The 21,407-nt window shown below is 33.8% G+C and overlaps 1 protein-coding gene across 1 annotated transcript; it reads left to right on the top strand.

The window, feature by feature from the left end:
• The first annotated feature begins 11,291 nt into the window (after positions 1-11,291).
• Positions 11,292-21,156, top strand: LOC141672691 (uncharacterized). Its single transcript, XM_074479339.1, has 9 exons — positions 11,292-11,636; positions 13,293-13,408; positions 16,033-16,240; positions 16,314-16,884; positions 16,970-17,221; positions 17,310-17,501; positions 17,613-17,687; positions 17,779-20,199; positions 20,601-21,156. Exons 1-9 carry the CDS (start codon positions 11,458-11,460, stop codon positions 20,901-20,903), a joined length of 4,317 nt encoding a protein of 1,438 aa, XP_074335440.1. The 5' UTR covers positions 11,292-11,457; the 3' UTR covers positions 20,904-21,156.
• Positions 21,157-21,407: the final 251 nt, after the last annotated feature.

The raw sequence follows: 21,407 nt of genomic DNA, 5'->3' as shown, positions 1-21,407 counted from the left end.
CAATAATCTTCATCTCCTTCCCACTTTTGCTTTGTTTTTTCTATTAATTTTTCTGTTGAGAGCAACTATTTTTAGGATTCCTATTTATATTCGCTAGCCTCTCTGAGAAGCATCGCCGAATCAGTAAGTCGTAAATGATCAAATATTACCTGCCAGCTGCCTCCGCTTCGTGCAGGGGTATCTTCCTTGTGTCGGGGTATTCGGACAAGTTTACGTGCACCTCGACTAGACTAATCAGACTGACGATTGGCGCGGTACAGAAGTTGAAGTTGCAATTGTTCTGTTTTTGTGTTTAATGGATCAATTTTGCATTTTGTTTGTTATATTTGGTGGCAGCATTTTGTTTGTTATATTTGGTGGCAACATATTAATGGGACTGTCTGCTGCTTTGTTTGAGACTTGTCTTCTGTTTTATTATTGTAAAATTAAGTTCTTTTGTGTCCTGTTGAAAAATTTGTGGGAACAATTTAATTATATATAAGAGTATATTCTTGTGTTATGTGCAAGGGATATCTTACACCGGACACGTGTCCCGTAAATATTTTTTTTTTAATTTTTTGTCATTAATTGATTACAAAAATTATAAAAGTTTCTCATAAAAATTAAAATATAAGAAGGTGTTTATCAGAATGCCCCCTTAAGTCAAAGTTTCTGGATCTGGTCTTGATTATATGCCCTTACAAAAATAATTGTATATACTTGATTTTGAATATGAGAAAAATTAATAATTGTATATAGTTGATTTTGAATATGAGAAAAATGTTTCGAAAGTTAATTTCAGGAACACTATCTAAAGTTACTAGAATTACAAAAATAGCCTTGATTTTGAATAAAAAATAGACTTAATTTTAGATAGTTGTCTGAAATTAATTGTAGGAATATTAAGCACTTTGAATATGGAAGAATGTTAAAAATAACAATTTTTTGATTCAAATGGTTGAAAATATTTATTTGTTGTCTGAAATTACAAAATGCGTAACAAAAACGGTATTTTCAACCATAAGTTCTGAAAATGAGTATTTTGAGTAATTTTACCCCAAAAATTGATATTTTTATATTTCGTATGATATTTTTTTTAACTTTTCAAGAAAAATACTCTCAGAGTCTCTCCCATTTGTTTACACTTTTCTTTCTTGGATGTACCTTCCAATTATTTACATTTCAAAACTTTCCAAAAATGGTAAGGTTTTTATAATTTTTAAAATAACTACATCCACTACTTCTCTTCAATATACCCACTTTGTACATATAATATTAATCGTTCCCACTACTTTACTCACTTTTTTAACTTTACTTCACTATTTATCATTTTTATTAAAATCCGCGCCTCACCCAAATGTAAACATTTGGGAGGGACGGAGGGAGTAGTAGATTATAAAGTTTTAATATATTTTAAAGTTGTGTACGTTTTTATTTGATTGTCAAAAATTCTAAGTTTTCCACTTAGATACATTTTTTTTTAAAATTATGATAACTCAATTTTTCAAAACAATTTTGAAAACTAAATAGGGAACTCTCGCATCCCCTATCAAACAATACAACTTCAAATCTAAAACGAGTCCGCATTCAGATATTCAACTGCATGCAAACTCGTTTAAATTAGCCGAAACTTATATAAAATGAAAATAAGAAGTGATGGATGGTTTTCTAACAGAATTGTTACCAAAAATAGACCATCTTAACAAACACATTATTATAATTGCTGTATTTCTGTCATGTCGCATCTGACTCAGAATTTACTAAGGTTTATTAACTACTACTTCATTCTCGTCGAGAGGATCTTTTTAATTACTAGACCTGAATACTATGATGCATTCATGCAGATGGATAGGATTCTTAATTTGCGAGCATCTTTGATGCAAGGTAAGAGATATTTACACTACTTTTTAATAATTATTTTGCTATTATTTCTAGGTCAGTAATTATTGATTATTCTTTCATAAATAAACGAGTAGTGTAAGGTATCCTAATATTTTTCTTAAAATTTTTATCAAATAATGTGACTCACACGTGATTGATTTTGATTTGTGCATATGTTTGCCCCCACGTCCTACTCCCTCCGTCTCTTTCAATTGTTTACATTTTTTAGAGAGTTTTCGACACGCATTTTAAGGTGTATATAAAGTATAGTTCTGTAATTTTTTTTTACAATTTTGTTTTTCTGAATAAAAATTAAAACATTTAACTTTTATTCAGAAAAAGAAAATTGTAAAAATTAGTTATCTAACTATACTTTTTATGCACCTTAATATGTGAGTCGGACACTTTCTCATAAATGTAAATAATTGGAAGGTACTGATGGAGTATATTATAACTCCCTTTGTTTTTTAATATCCGCTTGGTTTTTCTGCACTTATTTTTAAGTGCTTTGCCCACATAGTTAATATAATAATTTTCAATTTTTTTATCATGATTCCCGTGATTTACAGGCTATTGCGTGAGCCGTGGATTTACCCAGTACACACCCGAATGATAGCGGTTGCGGGTTCCTTATGATAATAAATAAATAAATAAAAATATATAACTTAAACTTTCATTTACAAAAAAAATCAAAAATGATAATTTTTACGACGCGATTAATGATCTTGAGATATGTGCACAAAAATTAAGAGATAGTTAAAATGAAATAAAGGGAGTATTAGAAAAGTTACTAAATATACATAACACATCAAATTTAGAGAATTTTTTAATGAAAAATTTGAGATATTTAGTATTTCTCTAAAAAATTGTATCTTGTGCATATATGTAAGTCACATCAATAAAAATTGACACGTTATTTTTGAAAACATTTTGGTTACAAAATAATAAAAATTTTCACATATTCTTTTTATTTTCGGTATGCTACCTAGATTTTTTAGCTAAAGGCTTTCAAATCAGTTTAGTATGAACAACGGTCTAAATTAATTACTTACAATTTCGTTTTTTAGGGGGATTCTTTTGTATATATTAACGTGATACTTGTCGTCCAGAAAGAATTTCAATACTAATAATTTATCACTAACATATCCTGAGAGCTACTGAAGTTGGTGTCCTTCCCCACCAACAAACCATGATATGACAACTTAATATCTTAATTCATCACCAGTCACCAAACATATCTTCTATGGTTTATTAAGCTCTGCAAATTACCGACAAAAGTTTGGTGCAGTAATCGATGTTTTGGTTTCTTTAAAAAAGGTCAAGAATTCGACTCTTAACGTGTACTCTTGAGTAGCAGAAAACTCGGAAATTTCTGAGTACGGGAAAAGAATCAGGTGAATGAGCCTTTGCTGCCATGAGTGCAACATTTTATAACAGGCTTTGCTTTCAGTTGTCACTCTTTAGAGAAAGTTGAGAGAATCTTGAACTTGTATCCCATGAACACAAGTAGATTATTGGTAACAGCTCTGATGAAATGAGGTAAAGTTTAATGGAAAACACTACACATTCCACTCTTCTGATTAGGAATCTTAACCCCCCACAAAGTAGTCTTGCAAAATAGATTCCAACAAGATGAAAAACATTGGATTGCGTAGTTTATAATCAACGAATGCTAATTTGTCGTCGGCGGAAGTGATTGGATGTTAGATGTTTCGTTTATATAGGGACTCCAGCTAATGCTAATTAGTACTTTTACGGTTGGATTCATGTCCGGTTTCGGGTCGTTTCTGATTTTGTCACCTTAGTAGGGAGCCAAGTTATTTCTTTTTGTTCTACAATAGCCTTTCTTTTGTAATCGCAAATCAGCAACCATTACATATTAGAAAGCTGCGAATGCCTCAAGCTCGTCGAGACTATTATGAGGGCCGCCCTTCAGGTTTGGATGCCCTGATCAAAATTTTTCTTGGAATCTTGAAAATAGCCTCAAGCTCGTCGAGAATACTATGAGGGTCGGCCTTGAGATTTGGATGCCCTAATCAAAATTTATCTTGGAATCTTAAAAATTGAAATCGTAGGCGCCAGTCTTGTTCGTCTATTATATTAGACCGCCCAGTAGGAAAGCGGGCAGTTTCATTAGTTGATCATTTAACATAGTCTAGAAAAATATTTCTCAATTCAGACAATACATATTTGCATTCAGAAGTAAATAAGCTAGATACTGAATTTTTGAATCATCAGCTCCGAATGGATTGAACAGCCACAAATCTTGATCTAATTTTTTGAATCGCTTACGGATAGCCCGTCACAACAGTCAAGGCCCAACAGTCAGGCCCAAATTAGGAGATGACCTGGACTGAAATGTTTGGAAGACAATAGCAAGAGAAGCCCACGTTTAAAGAGTTGGGCTTTCGGCATTTTGTATCTGAATTGTATCTTTACTAAGTACTTTTTATATTATTGTGAGCATAATAATATTTTATTCTCCACAAAACCAAAAAAATATGTGTTAGAATATATATGTATATTGATTATTATATTATATATATTAGGGTATTTTCGGTATTTAACTTATATTGTTTTTCCAATATAAGTTCAGACATGTATTATAAATTCTAAGTTGATTGTAATAAAGTTTTACGTTCGTATTATATCCCTAAATCTATCATGCTATCAAAAGTTAGGTTTTGAGTGATTTGAGTATCAAATTTAGGGATGATCGTGGAAATTTAGTTGAATCATTAAATAGATAGAGTTACGTTACAACAACAAAAGTTTCTTGAAAAATCGCAGAAAATTTTCAGCCCAGATCAAGCCAACTTGTTTTTAGGATTCTCGGAGTTTCAACCGTTGGATCATTCTTTTGATGGTTCCAAAAGGTAACTGTTTACTTTTAGTTTATTCTTTTCATCGTTGTTATTGTAATTTAGGTTATTTGATTGATTGGATTTTGTAGTGCTTGATTATTGGGATGTTACAATTGTAGTAATTGATTTATTTGCTTGAAATTTGATATTAGTTTTGGATTTGCAATCGGAATTGAAATTGATTTTCGATTTGCTATAGTACAACTTACTTAGGGCTGTCAATTTGACTTATTATTGTTATAGTACATGCATGTCTTGTACAATAATCTCCCCCAATTTGTGAGAAGATTGCTTATCACAAATTCATGACTGGTAACAAGACTAACCCCAAGCTACAATGAACAATAAAATTTTATACAACAAATTGACAGAAATACAATGTTTATACAATAGGTGATTCCTTGAGTTTGACATGTACATACATCAGACAAATGTTTCATCTCATGTTTCTTTTCTACAAGTAGTTTCAGTTCTTCTATGATTGGTGTCCCTCTTAGAGCTTCTACAAGTTTGAGTTTGTCTGCTAATGAATAACTATACAAGAAACCAATCCTAATTCTTGAGAATGTGCCAATCTTGATGTTTAGAAATTGTCCATCTTTGGTAATTCTGCTCATCCCTTTTGCCATGAGATCTTCAGATCTTTGAATATACATTTCTATCTCCTCAATATACTTTCTTTTCCTCTCCTCACTTTCAGCCTATTCTCTTGCTTTTCTTTCTTCCCTTTGTACCAACCATTCAGCCAAAACAGATCTCCATGCTTTAGTTGCATTGTCCTTGTCCTTCAGTAAGCTTATCACCCTTTTGAGTTCTGTAGGAGAAAGTGTGTCCATTAATTTGGTGCCAAGAAATGTGAAGGTTTCATCCTAATAGTAGATTCTTACTTTCTCCAGTGTTACAACCCAAACTCTGACCATTTCTTCAGCCAATTGGTGAAAGTAGTCTTTATCTTAGATGCACCGGTTTAGAGGTAGAAAATCACTTTAATTGAAACAGTTCCTGATGGCCCTCTCTGTAACTTGCATTTTCTTTGGTTTTCTCCCAACAGATTTATAATGAATTTTGGTTGGTGGCTTGTCAGAAGGTAGGTTTGAGATTTTCTTTAGAGATGTTTGGCTTGAGGTGATTGGTATTTTCAGTAAGGAGTTAGCAGTTTGTTTGTACAAGAAATTTGGCTTTGAGGTTTGAGGTGGTTTGGTATTTGAGTTTGTTGGCTTAGAAGGTTGAGCTTGGTTGATTTGGATATTTAGGGTTTGTTGTTATGGTTCTGAGCCATCTTCCTTTCTCTTCTTCCTTCTTTCCTCCCTTTTCTTCTTCTCATCTCCTTTCTTCTCATCCGGCTTCTTCTCTTTACTCTAGAGAATTGATCATTCTTTTCATTCTTTTCCAGCTTCAACTTCATTCTTTTCCAGCTTCTCCCTCAACACAACTTCAATTTCAGCAGCACACTTCAGCTTGTTTTTCAGATATTCATTTTCTTACTTGACTGACTCAAACTCCACAAACAGTAGATCCAACTTTTGTTTCTCACTCTCAAGTTTCTCATTTACTTTTGTTAGCTTACGGACTTTCTCAGTAGCTGCTACCAAGCTAGTATGTATATGAAACATCTTCGCACACAACTTTTCCACAGTCTCCTTATATTTGACTAGAATTTAAATCAATAGTGGTTATAGTTGGTACCTTTGCTTTTGAAGTGGATGCTTCTCCATGCTCAAAGGTCATTAGTGCATAATTTCAAACTTCTTCATCCTCATCATCATTGTAAGTGTCATCCCAACTCTTTCCTTCTGCAATATAGGCTTTTCCAGACTATTTCTTCAAGAGAGCTTCATACTTTGCTTCCAATTCCAAGTAAGTTTTATCCTTCTTCACCTTTTTAGGCTTTCTGCATTCAGTATCAAAGTGACCCAACTGATCACAGTTGAAGCACCTTATCTTTGATCTGTCCACAAATCCTGTTTTGTAGCCACCTTTGCTAGCTGAATTGTACTGAGCTTTTAGTTTCCAATTATTGTTGTTGGAAGATTGTCCATTGCCTTTGAAAATCCTTGGCTTCTTGACTCTTATGTTGAAAAATTTCCTAGCCAAGTAAGCCATGGATTGATCCATTTCATCTAGCTCATCCAAGGTGTAATATTCATCTTCCTCCAACTCCAGTACAACTTGCTTCTGAGGTCTTTTGTTCCATAGCTTGAACAACTGGAACTTGATCATCTTGCTCATCTTCACTTTCTTCTCTGTCATTCACAATCAAAGCACTGGAACCATCAACAACATGTCCATGATGTGTTTTTAATGACTTTCTTTGCAACATCTCAAGTTCATAAGTTTTCAAGATTCCATATAGAACTTCCAAAGTCATTCTGTTTAGATCTCTTCCTTCTCTAATAGACGATATTTTCTGTTCAAGATGGTCAGGAAGAGCTAGCGGAAATTTTAAGTTAACCTCCTCGGTTTCATAATTTTTATCATGTAGCTGCAAGTCATTTATCAATTAATTGAACCTCTAAAAAACTTCAGTATTTCCTTCTTTTGGTTTAACCATAAACCCCTCATACTGAGAAATCAGAATCCTTCTTTGGTTTGACCTAACTTCCTTTGTTCCTTCACACATGATCTCTATCTTCTCCTAGATCTGTTTGGTTGTGTCACAATTGACAATGTTATTGCACATTACATTGTCAAGCGACTCTATTAAAATCAGCCGCAAACCACTATCCAGAAGGACTTTTTCCTTTTCAGGTTCAGTGTATTCTGAAGGATCTTTAGGAGCATAATGTACTGGAATGACCATGTCTCCATCTGTAGATTCCTCAACTCTTACCATGGGAGTGAAAGGCCCATTTTTGAGGATCTGAATATATAGCGAATTGGTCATCCTTATGAACAACATCATTTTCTTTTTTCATAATGTGTAGTTAGATATGTTAAAGGTATGGATTTGATACTGCTGAGTTCATGTGTATTCATTCTTCCAAGATCTTTAATATGTTCGCTTTCAGATTTTTCTCTGATAGCACTTGTTAGGTAATGAATACATCACAGAGGGGGGGGGGGGGAATGTGTTTTAGATTATTTTTAAGCTTTTTGAACTGTTATAGAAGTGGTGAACAAAGTAATCTAACTTGTAGAGATAAAGTGTTTCAACAGAAATAATAAAACATGCACATGAACACACTATCTTCAAAACTCACTTAATTTTATATTAAAATCAAGTATGTCTTGCTACAAATTTTTGGGTTCTTTGTTGATAAAGATCTCAGCTTCTTCCTTGAGAGAGTTAAAAGATTTTTAGATCTATTTGTTACCACTAAAACAAAGCATCCAGTGTTTACTTTATAGAACAGTAGACACAGGTTTTACACAGTATGCAATAGCATTTACTAAACCCTACTTTAAGTTAACTAAAACTTTCTATTTCAGGCTTAGTGTATCTTTACAAATCGTGCATGTCTGTGACTTTACTTTGTCATTTAATCTTGGCCTTTGATCTTGTACTCTTCAAGCTACATTTTGTAGACTTTTCAAATCATTAATTGATTTGTTTATTGATTGATAATCTTGGATCTTTAACTGGTCAACATTTTGTACTTTGAGTTTTACATCGAGATCTTCAATTTAAACTATAGAGAACTGACATCTCGATAAGTATAATGACTTATCGAGATCTCTTAGTTCTCTACAAGTGTTTTGACTTATCGAGGTCTCTGAGTTCTCGAATGTGAACTTGACTTGTCAAGATCTCTGAGTTCTCAAATATGAACTTAACTTGTTGAGATCTCTGAGTTCTCGAATGAGCTTGGCTTGTCGAGATCTCCAAATCTTTGCATGTAGATTTAACTTGTCGATATCTCTGATCTTCATATCTTTATTTTGGCTTATCGATATCTCTGAATTCTCTAATGCAAAAATGACTTGTCGATATCTCCAATTTTCATATCTTCATTTTGACTTGTCGATATCTCTGAGACTTCTCTACAAGCTATTTTTGACTTGTCAATAAGTCATTCTGGAGTTCTCGAATGACTTCTCTATATGTCTTGATCTGTGACTTGTAGATTTCTTGACTTAGAATGTTTTTCTTAAAACATATTTATTCAACTCCAAACTTCTTCACACTTTATCTGAGGCATGATCTTCATGAATTCTTCTAGAGTTTATTCTTAGGCTTGAGACTGTTTACAGAAAAATACCCCAGTCTAATATATTTACACTTTTACAAACTTAAGTAATACAATACAAAATACAAACTTAGATTATCATACAACTTACTTAGGGCTGTCAATTTGACTTAGTCTTGTTATTGTACAGGCATGTCTTGTACAACAATACTTTATATCGCATGATTGTTGGTAGTTTTGTTTATCTCACTGTTACTCGTTCGGATATTGCACATGTTGTTCATATAGTTAGTCAATTTGTCACTTTCCTACTACCATACATTGGGCTGCAGTTCTTCGTATTCTCAGGTATCTTCGTGAGACTCAGTTTCAGAGTCTTTTGTTTCCTTTTAACTCATCTTTAGAGTTACGTGCTTATAGTGATGCTAATTGGGCTGGTGATCCCAATAATCGTCAATACATAACTGGTTTTTGTATTTTTCTTGGTGATTCTCTTATTTCACGGAAGAGTAAGAAACAAGATATTGTTTCAAGATCGTCTTCAGAAGTCGAGTATCGTGCCATGGCTTCCACTACTTGTGAGAATGTTTGATTACGTCGCTTACTTGCGGATTTGGATGTCAGCCTTCCAAGTTTCACCCCGTTATATTGGGATAATACGAGTGCAATTCATATTGCACGTAATTCGGTATTTCATAAGCGCCCTAAACATATTGAGATTGATTGTCATCTCACTTTCCATCATCTGCTGCAAGACACTATCTCATTGCCTTTCGTTCTTTCTTCGTTTCAGTTTGCTGATATTTTTACAAAGACTCGCTTTATTTCGCGATTTCGTTTCTTTTCTGACAAACTCTCAATGCTCATTGTTGCAACATCGTGAGTTTTAGGGGATGTTAGAATATATATTTATATTTATTATTATATTATATATATTAGGGTATTTTTGGTATTTAGCTTATATTGATTTTTATATAAGTTCAGATATGTATTATAAATTCTAAGTTGATTGTAACAAAATTTTACGTTCGTATTATATCTCTGAAGTTATCAATATGAACACTCACTTATCATAATAACAATAATAATAATTGAGAAATACTAGGAACCCCGAATTTTTTCCCAAATGATTATGTGTCATGTATAAATACTAACTTTTTTTTGATAATAATATGGGATCAAATATGTGCCCCAAATTAAAATTGGACATGTGTCATGTCATGTCATGTCATATCATTTGGTGAAAATTTGGGAAAAATAATATGGTAACATTAGAATAATCGATTTTAGAAGAAACAACTTTTTATCATTCTCCGTGCACCGGTGTTAGAAAAATCGCTTAATCGATTTTAAAAGAAACAACTCTTTTATTGTTCGTCACGCACCAGTGTTATAAAAATCTTTAAATATAATTAATTAAATTGTCCAGGTTCCCCGACAAAAAAATTGTTTAGGGTTAAAAAAAATATTTAGAAAGTTGACAAATACGTAGATTCTGAAAACGTAACTGTGTATAACCGATTTTTGAGCTTTATAATCTTGCTCTATATTCAATTTTTTTTATCTCAATAATTTTATAATTATATCAATTCATATTAATTATCGGGAAATTATTAGAATTACGTTAATTTTCATTCTTATTTATGAGATGACGATCTTTCCTTTTCAGTTTCATACATGTCTTTTCCGTTTACTTTTATTTCAAAAATACGGTAATGATAATATGTGGGTTAGTATATGCAACTTTATCAGCTATTTGTAAATTTTTGTAAATATTAGTTCGCTTTGTTGAATTTTGGTTGATTTAGTTACTTATAAATTTGTTTTTGGTTGATTTTGTTGAAATAATGTTACATGCGTGGTCACTTAGGTTGCCAGATCGGGAAAGTCGATTTTTAATATTTTTGAAATAGAATTGCATTTGAGGTTATAAAATTGCAAATTAGAAAAATAATTTTTGAAATATTTTAAATTAGAGTTGTATTTGAAGTCGGAGTTAGTACATGCAACTTTATTAATTATTTGTGAGTCTTTGTAAATATTTATTCTTGTTTTTTAGATTTTGGTTGATTTAGTATTTTTTTTGTTGATTTTGTTGTGTAATTGCCGAGAATGTATTTCAAAAGAAACGATTTTAAATTTTTTTGAAGTAGTATTCGTTTTGAGATTGCACGATTGCATATCGAAAAAATGATTTTAGAAACTTTATGAAATAGAGTTACATTTGAAGTTGTAAGATTTGCAAATTGTATTTTTTTTGAAATAAAAATTAAAAAAAATCGTATTTTTGTAAAATACTTTTAAGTACGTCTTATTTTTATAATTATTTTCTAAAAAAACTGCATTTTTAAAAAAACTCTTAATTAATTATCTTTTCCATTTTAATACTCAGTCAAAGTGACACGAAGGCCTTTGCATTGAAATCTGTAGACTTGACTCTATAGCTAAAACACCAACACAGTCACACACACAAACACACACAGCTAGTATATATCAAGACTACACAACTCCAGAATGTTCTGAATATGAAAAAACCCCCAAAATTTGAACACAGAAAACCTAAATTATTAATCAAATTTGAACACAGAAACCCTAATTATTAATCAATGGACAAAAGGCCGTCGTCTCCGAGCTCGGCCGGTGGTCGAGAGCTTCAGTGTGTGGGACGATTGGAGATCGTCCGGCCTAAACCGGTTGGTTTTTTGTGTGGTTCGATTCCTGTTCCGGTTGCTACTGATAATGCTTTTCATTCGTTTGATTCTGCTCTCGTTCCTTCTGTTCAAGAGTAATCTCTCTCTCTCTCTCTCTCTCTCTCTCTCCCTCGCTCTCCCTCTCTCTCCCCCCTCTCTCTCTCTCCCCCCCTCATGTTTGTGTAGAATGTTTAAATTTGGTGCGCTCTCTCTCTCTCTCTCCCTCTCCCCTTATGTGTGTGATCGGTGATGTTTGATTTCGGTTCTCGCTCTCTCTCTCTGTCTCTCTCTCTCTCCCTCTCTCTCCACTTATGTGTGTACTGCGTGTTGTTTGATGTTGTTTCCTTCTCTCTCTGTCTGTCTGTCTTTACTTGTGTATATTGTTTGATTTCGGTGTTTTTATCGTAGAATTAGAGTTTTGATTGAAATGCTGTGTGTGTAGAAGCTGATCAGCTGAGTGTTGTGTGTACGAAAGTGTGTGAATATGTGTTTTTGTGATGATATATATGTATGTATATGTGTGTACATTGTGTTTGATTTCAGTATTTTTGTGTTGGATAGTGGTGTAGAATTTGATTGTAATGTGTGTGTTTGTGAGCTGACTTTTGTGTATATGTGAATGTGTGTATATATGTGTGATATCGCGTGATTCCGGTGTTTTCGTTTTTATATATGTCTGTATGCGTATATATAGGGTTTGGTTTTGGTGTTTTTGTTACGTAGAGTTTTTGATTGAAATGCTGTGTGTGTGTTTGTATTAATGTGTCGAAGCTGATTGCTGTGTTTATAAAATTAGACGCGCGGAAACATAGTGTTTGATTTTGGTGTTCTTGCATTGGGAAGGTACCGAGGGTTTAGTTGTAATGCTTTTTGCCATGCTTGTATATATATGTACTTTTGTTTTGTGTTAAGGCGAATGCTGTGTGTATATTTGCTTTTATGGACTAATTATGACGTGGCAAAATGTTTGATTTAGTGTTTTTGTTATTAGAAGTTACAACTGTTTTGTTTGTTATTCAATTCAATTGTTCGTCAGTATCGCTTATTTTTTGTGTACGTTCTTATTTTTCTCTTTGGCATGAGCTTTCTCACTTGTACTTTAGTAGTATTATGATAAATATGTAAATACATATGCTACAGTGTCATGTAGACTTTGCAGTGGGACACTCTTCACTTCATTATGGCCAAAAAATATAAAATCTTTTATGATATATTTGAGTTATGACGCAGGATACTCATTAATTTGGAAGCCCAGTCCAGTAACATAGTTATTACAAAGTTTTACAGTTGATTTTTAGTTGTAGTTAATATATTCAATACCAACCAAGTAGCTTTAAGTTGGTTGATGAGAGAGAGAGAGAGAAAGGGAAAAATTATTTTGTGTCTTTTCGTAAGTTGGACTTTTGGTTAGTTTTATTAATTTTTAGGTTCTATAAAATTTGCAACTTTTTAATTACTCGTGTAAATTGTATATGCCAGTAAGTAGGTAAAACAAATAAGAGTTTACCCGAGGACATGTGCACTGAGTGTATTTGTGTTTCTGTATACTCAACCTGGAAGATACTTTTTACTCTAGTGTTTACAATTATGTGTTTATATTTTTGGATGTAGGTTTTTTAGTTAGTATGCTATGATTTTTAGTATAGTGATTACAATTATATGTGGTAATACTGTTGGCTGTGGTTTGCTAGTTAGTATGTTAAACTCTTTAAAGCATAATTTTGTTCCTTCATTTTTTATTGTAATTTAAGGGTGAGAGCTCCAAGGTATCAGATTATTCCACCAGAGACGGATCTTAATTTGCCACCTCTTCTTCATAATATTCGAGAAAAGGTTTTACCAATTGCAGCAGTAAGGACCGGAAAAGGTACAACTCTGTGGAATGTTTGGATTATAAGAATGTTTGTAATGACTTCTGAATCTTTATTCAGCTTTTTGATATTGTATTTCCTTCTAAATCTTGTGGTTTCCTTATTCAAGCTATTACTATAGTGATAATTAGTTGGTGGATAAGGTGACGACTGAAAATGTAAATTTTTTCGATCTATGATTTTTTTAGAGATGCAAATCCGTTGAAATTATGTTTCAAAATTTATGGCTGATTTGCTGGAAATTTTTTGTCCAAGAATAAATTAGTAACTGATTTATTGCTAATTGTTTTAGGAATATCATCTTTCATTTATTTCTTAATTTCAGTTTTTATTTTTTAAGTCTGTTCAAAGGACTTGATCCTTGGGCAATAAGATATGCCAAACATATATCAATATATTGCAGTTTCATTCTCATGTCTTCTTCTGCTATGCCGCTTTGTTTTGCTTAGCTATAAACCCTAATAACCAACAAAATCAAATGACTAGATATTGAAAGAGTACAAAAAAGAATGCTTAACTAGACTTAAAGGCGGTGTTATACATTAGTAACTTGAACCGTGAGCCTGTGACTGTAAAGATTGAATAGCATCCTCGTTGAATTCTCCATGTTATATTATAGAAATTGATAAATAAGCTCCAAGTGTTACATTTAAGCTCCATTTTGATATGTTTATTACTTAAAACCCGTAACTTTACTATTTAAGCTCCATCAAAACTTTACTACAATTTGAGAACATTTTCTTGGAATGGTAAAGCTGTATAGAAAGGCCGAGGGTGAATGGATATAATGCTTCATAGTGTTCTCGAAAGTGCTATACACACCGAGGTGCAAAATTCCTTGGAGAGGCTTGAGGCACAAAAGTGGGGGGGGGGGGGGGATACATATAACAAAATGTTAATATTCTATATATATGATATAGACAAATAATGTTTACATATAAATTAATAATAATTAGTTTTATAACATAATTTATACTTCCTAATTATTGTTGTAAAAATCGGGAAATGGAACTATTGGTTGAGATACTGATTAGGGATTATTCAGAAGAATTAATTGGAGTAATAATTGGATCTAGTTTAATATTTTAGGTATATTTGATTTATTAACCTTATTTATAATAAAGCATATCATTGAAAAATAATTCATAAAGATTAATTGGTTTTTAACAATCGATAACGAATAATTGGATTTTAAAAATTGGTAGCAATTAATCAGATTTTAAAAATCGAATTAGTGAAATATTTTTCAAGGATTAATCGGGAATTTGTGAAATTCTTAATATATTAAATTACATTTTTAGGACAACATAGCACAATACCTTATAACATAGAGAATTACATTTTAGTGCAAAAACAATCCTCGTATCCAATATTTAGATTCGAGTCAAAATTTTTGAATAGATTCCATAATAATACCTTATAAATTCTTATATATTAAATCACAGTTCTAGTGCAAAAACAATCCTACTATTCAACTCAAATTCAAAAAGTCAACTTTCAATATTTTTCCTGCCAAAAAATTCATTCATCCCCATCTTAACTCATCCAAATCATGATGACATCTTGAAGTGTTCCCTTCACATTCAAACTGTTGTTCTTCCTCCTCTTCATTGTCCCCTTGTATTAAAAGTTTTAAAGTAGGATTTTTTACGTGAATGTTTTCTTTATTTAAGCTGTAATGATTCTTTGATTTTTATTTTGAGTTGTATTTCCAGTCGCACAACTCCTATTTTATTTCCTCTTTTTTAATAAAGCACGCCTTTTTGCGCTTCATGCCTCACTTATGTCGAAGCGCTTGGGTTTTACGCTGCATACCTCACCTATTTCGAAGCACTTAGGGTGCGCTTTTTTGCGGCTTGCACTTAGGTGCTGTGCCATCATAAATCTTAGGTACCTAAACACACGCCCATACATTTGTTTCTAGCTTTTACTTGTTTTGTGACTCGTGCGACTCTGGCTAAACCTAGGACTATAATTAAAATAGGAAAAAAATGATCATATTCTGTTTTAAGTAATATATATATATATATTTATCTATCTATGAAGTTTACCGACCTGTACACCTCATGTTTATTCCATTATATCTGATTTTTTTTTTGTTTTTTTTCTCAAAAAAACTTGTTGAAAGCTGTTTCTTTGGTAGTATATACTTTGTGCCACATGGTGAAAGTTGTAGGTTGTTTGGTGCAATATCCAAAATTATATTACAATTATTTCTTGTAGCAGTATTTATTCGTTTGCTATTTAGTCTGTCAGAATTTTATTTTCATTTCCTTACTCCACCCACTTTTATGTGATAACGATGTGGATAGAGAAGTAAACTATTATTTTGTATATTATTGTATAATATTTTCAGAAGTTCAAAACATATCGTGAACTTGTAGTATCCCCACTATGCATCATCAACCATATCCACTCACGGTTGTATATGTTAAAAGATATTTCATACTAAGATATAAACTGAGGGAAGTTAGAGCTGCATATCTCTTTGCTATCTGTTTTTTTTCTAAATATAATCACCTTACGTGTAAAATTATTAGCAATCATCATCTCTTTTCTCCCTACCTAGCCCCCTATGTGATGCGGCATCATCTGAAAATCTATAATCTTAATGTGGCAGATTTGCCTTACACAAGTGGTGCTATAACATCCAATCTTGCCACTAAGGGACAGGCCCTTGCTGTATCCGGTGTAGCTGAGTATGGTAACGAGTTAGATGTTATTGCTCCGGCAGACATTTTGAAGCAGATCTTTAAGATACCATATTCAAAGGCTCGATTGTCAGTTGCTGTACATCGTATCGGGCAGACTTTAGTCTTAAATGCTGGGTATGCTGAAATATTAGCGTTTCTTTCCCTATCTTTCTTGATCTTTGACATCACTGACATATCTTTTGTGCAGCCCTGACGATGAAGAGGGTGAAAAATTGGTTAGAAAACATAAAAGTCAGACACAGTGCCCGGACAAATCGTTATTTCTAAATTTTGCTATGCATTCTGTAAGGATGGAAGCTTGTGATTGTCCTCCAGGTCATAATGTTCAGTCGGAAGAAAGAAACTCATCTGTTCTTCCTGGTAGATTTGAGACCAGGGAGAGGTCTGCAAATTCTTCAGATCATTCGACACAAGGAAAGATGTCACATTTTGTTGCAAGCAGTGATATTTCTCAAGAGGAAGGAGCGAAGGACAGTTTGGAAGACCATCACGTCAAAAAAGATAAATACATCTTTGGGGGGAAGAAAAATAGAAGCAAACGTCACGAAGATGTTAAAAAGGTCACAAAAGTTAAAGAAAAGCCCAGATTCCTAATGCAAGAGAATGATAAATATCGGAGAGCTAGTAATGATGGATTCTTGAAAGTTCTGTTCTGGCAATTTCATAACTTTAGGATGCTTCTAGGCAGTGACTTGCTCATTTTCAGCAATGAAAAATACGTTGCAGTGAGCTTGCATTTGTGGGATGTTTCTAGACAGGTGAATTACACACATGTTATCTTGCTTTTAATCTAATTTTCCAAAATGCATTTACATTCTTCAGCTTTTCTGCAATGGTTTTTAGGTCACTCCTATAACCTGGCTTGAAGCTTGGCTTGACAACGTTATGGCTAGTGTACCTGAATTGGCCATCTGTTACCATCAAGATGGAGTTGTTCAGGGTTATGAACTTCTCAAGACGGATGATATTTTTTTGTCAAAAGGAATCTCGGAGGATGGTTCCCCTGCGTTTCATCCCCATGTTGTCCAGCAAAATGGTATCTCTGTTTTGAGGTTTTTGCAGGAGAACTGCAAGCAAGATCCTGGTGCTTACTGGGTACTGTTATTTTCCTGTCTTTTTGGAAATATCATATTAAGGCTTTGTATTTCCTGGACAGTCGAGTATCTGATATGCTATTTTGCAGTTATACAAAAGTGCTGGAGAAGATGCTATTCAGCTTTTTGATCTTTCAATAATATCCCAGAATGGTGCCTCAGATAATTCAGATGATAACTTAAGTTCTCCACCTTCTCTAATTCATATGGAAAGAAACGATTCATTTCTGTCTTTGGGGACTCTCTTGTATCGAATTGCTCATAGGCTCTCACTTTCAATGGTGTGAATTTATTTATTCATTTCATGATCAGAAATGTTATTATTACTATTACTTTAATGGCTGCTGTTTTTTTAGTTCATTTCTAGTTTTTGCTAAATTTTGAGTTTTCAGGCCCCTGCTGATAGAGCCCGGTGTGCTAGCTTCTTTAGAAAGTGCCTTGACTTTTTGGATGAACCAGAACATCTGGTAACTTTCTTTTCTAGAGCATATCAAATGATTCTGCTCCACCGTCTTTGTAGAAGTCATTAATGCTTACTATTAAAACTATCGTGAATAGGTTGTACGTGCACTTGCTCATGAACAGTTTGCAAGGCTTCTGCTTAACTATCATGAAGAACCGGATGTGGCATCTGAAGCACTAATTGTAGAGTCAAAAGCTACAATTGTAGATGCAGGAGATGAATCATTTGAATTTTTTAGTAATTGTTCTGAATCAATTGTTCGTGAAATAATTTACTCGCCTCTCCCGGAGGACGAGCCTACAAACATAGAAGTTTCAGAAGGTGCTAATTTAGAAGATTTTAGCAAATTTTCTGTGGATGAAAAAATGCCATCTTCCCAAACAATTGCACCATCAGAAAATAAGAACTTTAAAGCATCTGAAACTTCCGATGTTCAGAACTTCATATCTGCCGATGTGTCAGCGAGCTCTCCCATTGTTCAGACAGTCGATCCATTTTCCTCTAAATTGGCTGCCATACATCATGTTTCCCAAGCTATTAAGTCCCTAAGATGGACGTGGCAAATGCAGAACAGCACAGAAACTGGGCTAGGTTGTAATGCCAAATCCCAAGACAACCCATCTTCTTCTGCAAATATATCTGTTTGTGCATGTGGCGATACCGATTGCATTGAAGTTTGTGATATTAGGGAGTGGCTTCCAACATCAAAATTGGATGACAAGTTGTGGAAACTTGTTCTTTTGCTCGGAGAGTCTTATTTAGCACTTGGGCAAGCATACAAGGATGATGGTCAGTTGCAGCCAGCTTTGAGGGTTGTCAAATTAGCATGTCTGGTTTATGGATCAATGCCGCAGCATCTTAATAATGCAAAGTTTATTTCGTCAATGGTTTGTGGCTCAGTAAATGATATTAAAGTTAATATACGCAAACCTATAAGTGGTGCAATAGAGGGGAAGTCTAGGGCCGATAGTGATTTTTTTACTTCTGAGCAATTGTCATCTACATACCTTTTCTGGGCCAAGGCATGGACTTTAGTTGGTGACGTGCATGTTGAGTTTCACATGGTAAAAGGTAAAGATGTCTCCCCACAAGTAAAGAGAAATCCTTTCAGGAGGGAGTTAAAAATGTCATCTGAAGTTTTAAAGGAGGTCAAAAGGCTTAATAAGAAGTTGGGTCCACTTGAGAATTGTAGTTCGTGTTCTTTGGTTAACTGCAGTTGCAAGAGTGATAGGGCCAGCAGCGGTAACAGTGCAAGCAGCAGTAGAGGAGATTCAAGAAAGCAGAGTAAAAAAGTAACTGCCAAAAGCATCTCCTATCGTTTTGAAAAAGATGTGGCTGATTCTGATCGAAGCAAAGAGAGTTGTGGAGTGAATTTAGATAGCGGATACCCGAGGAAGAACAAAATTGATATCCCAGAACGCGCTTCTGATATGTTGACAGGTGATTCTGCCGAATCTACTCATGAGTTGAATCATTTATCGCCTACAAATTCTGAAACTCCACACCGGGAATCAAAGCCGAAAAATGGGGGTATATTTAGGTATCTTGAAGCTCCATCAAACGCTGATGCCGAGTTTAATCTTTCTGCTTCCTTGGGTTGTTATGAAGCAGCTAGGAAAGTTTTAGGTGGTGATCCCGCTCATTTAGCAGACCTACAAGCAGTCCTTAAAAAGAAAGGATGGGTTTGTAATGAATTGGGCCGAAAATTGCTTGAAAGAAAAGAGTTGCGAAGAGCCGAACTTGCATTTGTTGAAGCAGTAAAGTCATTTAAAGAAGCTTCTGACCATACAAATATTATATTAATTAATTGTAATATGGGTCATGGAAGGCGAACTTTGGCTGAAAATGTGGCGTCAAAGCGTGATGATTTCATGCATCATACAAGTTACAATAATGCTTACAATCAAATAGTTGAGACTGCAAAGCAAGAATATGCGGAGTCACTGAGGTATTATGAAGCAGCCAAGGTAGAGTTAAATGCTCTTGATGAAGAAGCTAGTTCTGTCCCGAGCAGCTTGAAGGATGAAGTACATACACAGCTTGCGAATACTTATCTCAGACTCGGCATGCTTCTGGCCACAGAAGATACAGTCGCGAAGGTTTATGGAAATGGATCCTCTGAGGACAGTATTCTTCCTGGTGTTGAAAGAACTAAAAAGGTACTAAAAAATCGTGAGATGTCAGCCAGTGATGCCATGAGGGAGGCAATTAAACTTTATGAATCACTGGGTGATCTGCGCAAACAAGAGGCTGCCTTTGCATTTTTTCAACTGGGTTTTGTCCAAAGAGATCGTTGCCTAAAATTATTGGAGTCAGATCAGAAGAAAACCAATCTTTCGAAAGGTAAGGCCAGTGGTATTCAAAGAGTGAAACAGTATGCTTCCTTGGCCGAGAGGAATTGGCGGAAGGCCCTAGAATTTTATGGGCCAAGAACACATTCAATGATGTACCTGACGATTCTAATAGAGATATCAGAGCTGTCATTGAGCATGTCAAGCGCATTAAACTTGAATTTGGTATGCCTCTCATCATAATGAGCTTTTCTTCAATATATATTGCTTATAGATATCTTTGACTGTAGCAATGCATCCATTTTAGCTGAACTAAAAAGGTTTTCTTGTACCTAAAAAAATTAATAATATATTCTCTCCAGTGAGCTGTCTTAAAGAGGGAGGCGCTGAGTTATATGAAATAGGAGACACGTTGCTAAACTTATTGTGCAGTACTGTGAAACGTCAAATTGTTTTAAATATTTAGATATTGAGACGTGGGAAATGTCATCAAGTCAGCTGATTATATGTTTTCATTTGAAAGCATCTGCGTGTCTTGAACTCAACTTTCTTACGTAGGGATTGTATTTGTTACGGAAAATGTTATTTGTTTTTTTTATTTGAACTGCATTTCACCTTTTTTTTAGATGCTGGACGCAGCTTTCACTGTACTGCTTGAAGGACGGCATGTATCTAAAGATGAAATTCCAGATTCCTTGCAAAATGAAAGTAAATTTGTCTATGAGCATTTCTGGCGCCAGATGCAAAGTGTGTTGAAGAAGTTGTTATCCGTGGCACTTTCATCAAGCACAAATAAATCATCTGTCAAGTCTGAGCCAAGTAATTCTAATAGGCCTGGAGAAGAAAAGCTCAGGCAGCTTTACAAGATCTCATTAACTCCTACCGATTTTAGCCAGTTGCATGAGATCTACACCGTTTGGATATCATGATCAAAACAGGGTGTTGAGTCTTAACTTATTGGATATTGAGGAACAGGACGTTAGCTTTACTATTTTTGAAATCAGGAAACAGGATGTCGGAGCTCGTTTATTTTAAATTGTGGATGTATTTTATAGATTTAAACTATAGCTAAATATTTTGGACGTGTAATGCATATGATCAGCTTGTTAGTGTAGTTGTGAACCGGGATGTGGTACTCGAATGACTTTTAGTAATATAGTTATGGTAAAGACTTTAGTAGGATATCTTGCATTGCTCTTCTTAATTTTGTTGAATTTTGTTGAATGCATCAAGGGTAGTATTAAAAATGAGACTGTTTTGAATACATCAAGCAAATTGTGAAGATGTGAAGAAACTCTAAGGTGTGTATTTAATTAGAACACACAAATCTGAAGAAGTTGCATTCTTCAAACAAATATTTGTGGTGTTATTATTAGTTCTTGGGGATTAAGGGTATTACTTGTAGATTTTTATTTTATTGGGTTTTTTAGTAT

The sequence above is a fragment of the Apium graveolens genome, chromosome 7 (genome assembly GCF_009905375.1).
Source record: "Apium graveolens cultivar Ventura chromosome 7, ASM990537v1, whole genome shotgun sequence".
NCBI classification, from domain to species: Eukaryota; Viridiplantae; Streptophyta; class Magnoliopsida; order Apiales; family Apiaceae; genus Apium; species Apium graveolens.
The sequence above is the reverse complement of the archived record's forward strand: the minus strand, read 5'-3'. Positions and strand labels throughout refer to the sequence as shown.

Coding starts and splice junctions, on each gene's coding strand:
- LOC141672691 (XM_074479339.1), top strand. CDS start 11,458: ATGGACAAAAGGCCGTCGTCTCCGAGCTCGGCCGGTGGTCGAGAGCTT. Junction 17,222..17,309: donor AAGATCCTGGTGCTTACTGG/GTACTGTTATTT, acceptor GCTATTTTGCAG/TTATACAAAAGTGCTGGAGA. Junction 17,502..17,612: donor ATAGGCTCTCACTTTCAATG/GTGTGAATTTAT, acceptor TTGAGTTTTCAG/GCCCCTGCTGATAGAGCCCG.